The sequence below is a fragment of the Electrona antarctica genome (genome assembly GCF_951216825.1).
Source record: "Electrona antarctica genome assembly, chromosome: 13".
NCBI classification, from domain to species: domain Eukaryota; kingdom Metazoa; phylum Chordata; class Actinopteri; order Myctophiformes; family Myctophidae; genus Electrona; species Electrona antarctica.
The window spans coordinates 27,840,300-27,848,484 of record NC_136794.1 but is presented as its reverse complement, the minus strand read 5'-3'; the positions used below and the strand labels follow the sequence as shown (position 1 = coordinate 27,848,484).

Here is an 8,185-nt window from a genome sequence, read left to right as displayed (position 1 = left end):
TAAACCAGTTTAAAATATACATGTTTCGTTCCTTTAATTTCGAAAAAATCAAATAAATCTCCATGAATTCAAGGTTTCATGGGGTGTGTAATAATTGATAGATAAATCTACAATTTTTGGGGGTGAACTGTTATAAACCATATGAACCCTAGCGCCCCTATATCTGGCTAGGCATGTATGATAGCTGAACATTTGGCCAAAATATCAGATTTTCCATTGCAATAGCAGAAGACATTTGGAGGGGGAAAAAGATCTTATCTTTTGAGAGTGTAAAATGAAACCAAATGGACCTGTGTAAAATTAAACCAAACGGACCCTTACGGGTACATTTGGTTTAATGTTACACTATCAACAGTTAAATTATTGTTGAACATCTGCATTACTTTATTTAAGTCTACACAATTAGAAAATGTTGATTGTTTGCCTTATGTCTTCACGTTATCTCTCCTATGCTACCAACATGGAATTGTGGAACAAAATGTTATCCAAGACAACAAAATATTCTAGTTTTGGGTCTGAGAGGCTAAATCTCATCAAATGGTGGTCAAACGGACCAACAATAATGGACCTTGATATGAAAAGGCTTGAAAACCCACTGGTGTAAATAACCACAAGTACACAATGAATACTATTATATATGCTTTATTTGGGTAGTATAAATCACATGAGAGTAAAATACCTACAAACGTTCACATTCTAAGGCATTGTAAGCACATCAACAAAACATTAAACTGTGGTGTCAAGTGGGAGTACACAAAAAGTGGACCACAATGGAAACATTGTCCTTTTAGCATAACCTTTGACTGTACTACCTGTAATGTTAACAATCTTAACAGTATTCAATCAATCAATCAATCATTCAATCAATCAATCCTTCACTAGTTCCACACTTAATTATACATAATGGTTGCACTTTTACGTATAAACATATTTTGTGCTTCTACTTTCACGGACCGGGGCAACACAAATGTGGCTTTAATCTACCTACTTACTGTCAAAAGACGGTTCACGTTTTCTTCTGTCACATACGTAATAAGTACATTCATTCATTCACGTATGACATTTGAGCCCAAATGTCATAGGATATGATACTATTTCCAAAGTCCTATGTTACTTTTTCATTATTGTGTGATGTGCATAACACCTTTTTCACCAGAATATTTTTTTTCACCAGTTATTAATTATATTACATAATTGATTTTTTTTTAGGTTGCATTATTATTATTAAATGATTGACTTGAGTGTATGCTTGCATTATTGTAATTAGCAGCCACATGAAACCACATGAAAAACTAGGCCTCCATTTCAGTCTTGTCCTCGGTGAAGAAGGCATGGAGGGTCTTGCCAGCGGAGACGTACTTGATGCACTCCACCTCTCCGCCGTAGTTGCTGGGCTTCTGGAAGTGGATCTCCAGGTGGTCCTGTAGGTCCTCATCATCGCCCAGGTCCTGGATGTCGTCCAGGAGGATGGTACGCTTTGGTATGCCGCAGAACGTCTGAGATCAATCACGACAACAGGTGTTTATGGAAAGGAAGGTTGAATGATGCATTGATTTATCTCTGATTTGCTATTGTTCATTCCCATTTTGCGTTGGATCATTTTATAATCTCAAATCTAGTCTTTGCAGCTAATTGCCATGTATTCCTTGAATATGTCTAAGCATATTGAGAAATACAACGATAGACACTGATACAATTGATATGTCAGGGACCCACAGAAGAGAGGATTTATGAAATTAGCTTGTATCGGCCAAGCTATTAAATATGGATAAAGTGGTTAAAATTATTGTGTTAACTAATTTTGCTGGGGACCCCCTGGAACCTCCCCAAAGACCCCTGGGGGTCCTGACCCTTTGAGAACCACTGCTGCATGGAACAAGTGGTAAAGCATTAGGGTTGAGTTGAGTTTGGATATCTCCTCAAAGGCAACACTGCCATCTACTGAACATGTAGATTATGACACATTTCATTTCAAACAGGTACAGTACAATCAGTATGTTAATAAATACAATATAATTAGCACATGTGCAGTAGTCAGAGGTGGTCTGCCTACTGTAACTTTAACTATTCCTTCATGTACCATATGGCTCTTTGTGTCTGAGCCTTGAATGAGTATCATTCTTCTCCAAAAGGCTTGAATGCATATATGATGTACTATACTGCCACATCTCGGCGGCGGCGGTGGCTCAGGGGTAGAGTGACCGGATGGGAACCGCAAGGTTCCCAGTTCCAACCCAGAGTTAGTGTCGAAGTGTCCTTGAGCAAGACACTGAACTCCTAATTGCTCCCGCCTTGCATGGTTTTCTCCGGCATGTGTGTGTGAATGGGTGAATGTAATGCACAATCTCTGTAAAGCACCTTGGATAAAGGTGCTATATAAATGCATCATTTACCATCTCTAAGGTGAAGGAGGAAAATATTATCGGAACTATGCTGTGAGATGTCTCAGTCACTTTAATTTTCACTTTACAGTGCCTTGGTGAGAATAAACCTGCTAGTCCACTTTTATTTGACCTCATTTTGTACAGCACATATAGCCTACAGTCAGCATATATGGAATACCTGGAATATGTCTTCTGGAGTCTGTGTATTCATTGTGTCTTGTCTGCTTTTAAATTGATCACAATGAGGTCAAAGCCATATCTCCACTAGCCTAGCTCAGTCCAGCCCTCGCTAGCCACGCCCATTACAAAATAAAAATAAATCGGAATAATGAAGTGAAACGAAATGAAAGTGTCAGGCTATATCTCCACTGTATACAATACATTTTCTATTGCATTCTACTCTACTCTTAACACTGGCTCATGATACAAAAGTACAAATGCTCGAAGGCTCATCATCACAGCAGGTTCACTAGTAGACAAATCCACAGAGGAGTGCCCTGTGGATCATAGCTGCGGACTGCGGTGTCACATTAGACACCACAGGATTGATTGCCTACAGCCTACAGGGCACCACTCTGCGGATTCGGCTATTCTAGAGCAGTGGAGGGCAAGCGAATGGTAGATGAACCACACTTTGTACTATCTTACCTGAAACTTCCGTAGCTGATAGCTATAAACCGGTTCAACCTTCACGTTGACTTCAGAGTCCAGGTTGACGCAATACTTCCCTCGCAGGGCAAGGTTCTCAGCCACTACAGGGGAAACAACACAAGAGCTTTCTCAGTTAAATCTATAGGCCCATTTACACTGTGTCACTCGACAACACTTACATATTCCCAGATGAAAAAGCATTTTGTCAAAAGACACTTTGTGGTGTGACTAAGTATAAATTAATCCTAGTATGAATGACCTCTTTTGTTGTTGCTTTTATTATAAAATATATAATCCAGCACAATAAAAAGGTGTGAACAATATCACAATCTGACAGACACTTGAGCATGCCTCCATGCACAACCACTGTCAAAGACAGACTCACACACACAACACTTAAGCCCAATGTATGCTCTGTCACACGACAATGTTGCATGTCAAAAATAGCAGACACGCATGCTCAAGGCGTGTAGCGCATGCCCCATGCCAATGAGCTTGTGGTTCTGCTATTTTCGACGTGCGATGTAGGATGACTCGGGCTTTGTTGTACCTCCAGATTGCAGGAAGGTGACTTGACCAGAGCCACTATGTTTGTCATAGTCAACTCTCTCCACTTCGCCTCCACCTCTGCTGGGTCTGGAGAAGCTCATTTCCAGCCGGTCCTTCATTCGCTCCTCCAGCATGGAGGGCGGTGCGTTGGAGAACTTCAGTTGCTTCTTGGAAACGTCAATGTGAACCTGCAAGTGTTGCGCATACGCAATGACACACATTGTTCAAGAATCATAATTTTGAGCTTTCCTTTCATCCAAACAATGAATTCACATTAAATGTGCACCACATGTTATGTGCTCCCTGAATTATAACTTGCCTCAAACTTTACAGAGGGCTCCAGGGTGAGACTTTTTGGTATCACATCCAGCTTTGTTTTCTCACAAGAAACAGAGCACTTGGCCATCTTCAGAATCTGAGACGTCACTAGGAATTAAAAATATATATATTAAAAAACATGTATTTATTCTAATCACAAGATAGACAACCATCAGAATCTTACATAACTAACATTAAAAACTACAGAACATAGCATGAAAGAAATTGCAAAGAACATGTTTTGATTGCTGGAAACATGCAAACAAACACAAAGGTCATAACGTGTCTATAGTTCATAAAGTCGTAACAAGCCATAAAAAACCTTATCCACTCTGTTAACAACAGCAATGTAAGAACAGGAAACACTAGACTGGAATTCTAGGATCTCTTTTCTACTGTGTTCACAGCACATTCAAACATGTTTGGATGGGGTAATTTCAACGAAATTACACCTTGTAGTTTACTCTTGGCTATGTTATGACCTCATAACTCATTTTCTCACTTAATTTAATAACACTGTATCAGATCATCCAACTAATGTATGCACATCCACCTTTCTCTTCTTCAAACGTGATGAGAGCCTGCCCCCCCACAAGCACCACAGAGGGTCGCTGTGTGATGGTGAACACGCCGTTGATTTGATCAGCTCCTTCCTCCTGCTCCTCTGCCTCCATCTTCCTGACAAACTTCACCTTAGTCTTTGGGATTTGGGCACAGATCTGTACAGCAATGAAGACACAATGGGGTTCTGAAATCAGCCAAATTTGTTTTCTTTTACTCTGATCATATACTCAAAGCCAGTATAGTACTGGTTCTCAACCTTTTCTGGATCAGGGCCCAATTGAAAACCTCAAAAGTGTTCGTGGCACACGTGACCACGACTTATTTTCAGAGGCAAATGGTTGGTGATCCAGCTTGGATCAATAATACTTTCAGTTCCCATTTATCACAATGAAAACTTTTTCTCATTATCAATAAAATGTTGTTTTGCCAATTATATTAGGGGACCAACTGAAGAAAAGGCGGCGGTTTTGTGAGTCGAAACATGTTGGCTTTTTAAACTTTTCTAATAAAGTACCTTGATTTTATATCCACCCTCTCCGCACCTTTTTGAGTGCTCGGATTTTCTTTTCTTCAGTATTTCAGTCCCATTTATCTTTGAAGCACCAACCTACTTTTAAACTTTTTTTGCACATCCATCGAGCACCTGGTTGATTCTCTCTTTTTAGTTTTATATTGGGGGACCACTTGTAATACCCTCACGGTCCACCAGGGCTGCCAACATTGGACTGTGAGAATCCAGGAGATTTATTTTTTTGGTGTGGGGGGGCAGGGTCCCATACCATTTCAGATTCACACACACACACACACACACACACACACCTTCTATTTGTAAAAAATCTTGAAAGTGTGAGAACTACTGATTTAGAAGGCATTTGTAGAATCGGCCTCAGGTTTATTGGGTTAAAAGTACACATGAATTTATGTATATATTTACCTTGAATCTCTGTTGAAGTTTTATGGCCTCAGCCCTTTTAGATTCAAGTTCAGCATGGCATTTCTTCAGTTTGTATATCAGATTCTGGTTACCTCTCTCAAGTTTGAGGATTTCATCCTATGCAAAATTAAACATGAAATGATTTATGTACATGCATTATTGTAAAACAATAGAATATTCACTTGCAATGTGAGTCTACATTTGTGTAGAATTGTATGAAGTTTTTGTTTTGTTTTGTTTCAGATATACAACTACTTTGGTTCTCTTGCAAAACTATCCAATAGATTCACACAAAATAATAAATATTCAGCAAAAATACATAAATATTAATATAGCCTTTTATATTTACTGATTTCCCCCTGCTGGATAATAATTCAATGTATAGGCCTACCTAATATTTGCATCAGTATCACCAATCATTGTGATAGGCCTACGTATGTGAATTTGAAAAGTAGTGATACCTTTAAGCCATCCATAGATTCAGTGAATTGTGTTTCACTTTTCTTTATCTTTTCCAAAAGAATGCTCATTTCTTTTTTGGCTTCAGACTTGGTGTCGTCCGTCTCGAGTTTCTCTAGAATCAGTTTGCATTTGGTATCATCTGCCTTTTCAACTTTGACCTGGGAAATAAACAAATTAAAATATGCATAAATTAGGCTATATTGCAAAGGGCAGACGTGTGGTTATTATCTCGTTCTCTAATTTGATCAAGTATGTGCCATATTAATACGGACCAGTTACGATATCAAGTCCAAAGAATATAAAGGGATAGTGGGATACCTTCCACGACTCCAGCTCTTTCTTGGCTTTAGCTAGTTCGTCTTCTTCAATACCATTGTCCATCTAGAAAGCAAATGGTAATACAATTATTGCTGCATTAGATTTGCACTAAAGTCATTTTAAATAATTAAACATAAATCACTCAAGTCTTACCGTTCCGTTCAGCATAACGTTGTTGAGATCTGCCATGGCTTGACTTCAGGCTTGAGGGTACGTGTTTCTACGAAAACGAAACTTATAGCCTTATAATATATTATTTATTAAATTACCCCAGATATTTATTTTATTTTAACATTAACAACTTGCTATTATAACTTGTAGTGTAAATCTTACCTGTGTTTTCCCAAACAAAATCAGCACGAATAGCATTCAAATAAAGTTAAAGAAAGCTGAAAATCAAAAGTGAAAGTAAAGTGAAGGCGGGCGTGTTTTCCAGAGCGGTCTTCGCAGATGAGTCAAGGAGTGAGGAACTGGTGAGCACACGGTCAGATAGGTCCAGTCCTGAGTCCTGTTTACAGACTGACAGTTGCGGTGTACTGTTAATAAGAACCGTCTGTCTCTCCACGATGTCCAGGCTGCACAACACTCTTCTATTGGAGGGCTTGCCTGACGAACTGGATAACATCAGACACAAACTAGAACTCTACTTCAGCAACAAAAGGCGATCTGGTGGCGAGGTATTAGAAATACATGCCGATCCGAACGACAAACGCAGGGCATTTCTGGTCTTTGTCGACGAGAAAGGTAAGGGTACTTTACTTTCGTTTTTCACTGAGTGTGTCTCAAAACAGACCCAGCATAAAGTTGATAGCCTAGCTACTTCCTTAATGTTAACGAAGTCCACACCCACAAATGAAATGAAATGAAATGAAATCTATATTTACCCAGGGTATCTGGGCTAAGCTCAAGAACTTGTTTCCAGCCAGGCCCTGCTCATAGAACACATTTCATCGTAGTGGTTGATGCCTTGTTCAAGGGCATTTCAGCGGTGGTAATTTTAACGTGTCGGACGGCTGGTTCGAACTGGGAACCTTCCGGTATCTAGACCGCGCCGCTATCCGTTCGGCCACCGCTGCCACAACACCAGAGGGAGTGCAACGAACCATGTTCAACCCAGATTCGGCACAAACAAGGGACTAAATTATTTTCGCTCCTATGCCACCAAAATGTGGAACGCCCTACCAACAGTCATTAAGACATGCGAATCCCTTGACTCCTTCAAAACCGCTCTCAAAGGGCACGGATGGCTGCAATTCGAAACTGGCCCCCGTAAAATCTGAATCCCCCCCACCGCCCCCCCCCCCTTTTCTCCTCACTGTACATGTTTCTTTTCCCTTTTTACCTCCATTATGATGAATTCCTGTACTGTTCTTTGTCTATATAGAAGTGTCTATTTGTACGTCTCTAAATGTTTTGATGAATTGAACATGGTGGACCCTGTTGTAAACAAGTGTAATGCTTAATTGGGTCGTCCACTCACAGTTAACAGCCTTTGTATTGAGTTTGTGCTTGAAATGTACTGTAATTCTGCAAACTGTTAATACAATTTTCAATCAATCAAAAAAGGCTATGGCATGTTTCAAACTTAATATCTCGATTTATATGAATAGGCTAATGATTGATTAATTGATTGAACATGTTAACATTTTGTAGAATGGGTACCTTTCAAAGAAAGTACAATACAAATCTGCTACGATGATAAAACCAGAAAAAGCACTGTTTGTTTACATCAGAGTCCAACATTTTCAATTCATCAGTCATTTAAAGACATACGTACAAAATTGATGATTGGGTGAATCATGAATGCACCCACGTTGAGGATTAGTACCTAATGATATTAGGCTAACTGCAGTGCAAACTAAAGTAACGAAGTACATTTACTTGAGTACTGTACCATTCTCAGATAGCCTATGTTTTACTTTTCTAGAGAATTTCAAAGTGTGTGCATGTGCATGTGTGTGCATGCGCAGCAGTTGTATCTGGTAATTCTGGTTTGTCTGTAATG

General features: G+C 39.4%; 2 protein-coding genes across 3 annotated transcripts in view; one reads left to right on the top strand and one right to left on the bottom strand.

The window, feature by feature from the left end:
- Positions 1-667: 667 nt before the first annotated feature.
- On the bottom strand, positions 668-6,747 carry LOC306935761 (N-myc-interactor-like). 2 transcript variants are annotated; one of them, XM_079518951.1, is made up of 10 exons: positions 6,514-6,747; positions 6,334-6,414; positions 6,181-6,243; positions 5,862-6,020; positions 5,401-5,517; positions 4,456-4,621; positions 3,904-4,010; positions 3,586-3,772; positions 3,033-3,136; positions 668-1,496 (listed from the first exon to the last, which is right to left on the bottom strand). In XM_079518951.1, exons 2-10 carry the CDS (start codon positions 6,367-6,369, stop codon positions 1,293-1,295), a joined length of 1,143 nt encoding a protein of 380 aa, XP_079375077.1. In that variant the 5' UTR covers positions 6,370-6,414; positions 6,514-6,747; the 3' UTR covers positions 668-1,292. The 2 variants fall into 2 exon arrangements, with proteins under 2 accessions (XP_079375077.1, XP_079375076.1); XM_079518950.1 differs by having other exon boundaries at positions 6,334-6,400; positions 6,514-6,652.
- Positions 6,600-8,185, top strand: part of LOC306935759 (protein mono-ADP-ribosyltransferase PARP14-like) — a 26,593-nt gene continuing 25,007 nt past the window's right edge. Inside the window, exons 1-2 of the mRNA XM_079518947.1 lie at positions 6,600-6,653; positions 6,755-6,924. Of these exons, the coding sequence (XP_079375073.1) occupies positions 6,631-6,653; positions 6,755-6,924 (193 nt within the window). The 5' untranslated portion in view covers positions 6,600-6,630. The remainder of the gene's footprint in view (positions 6,654-6,754; positions 6,925-8,185) is intronic.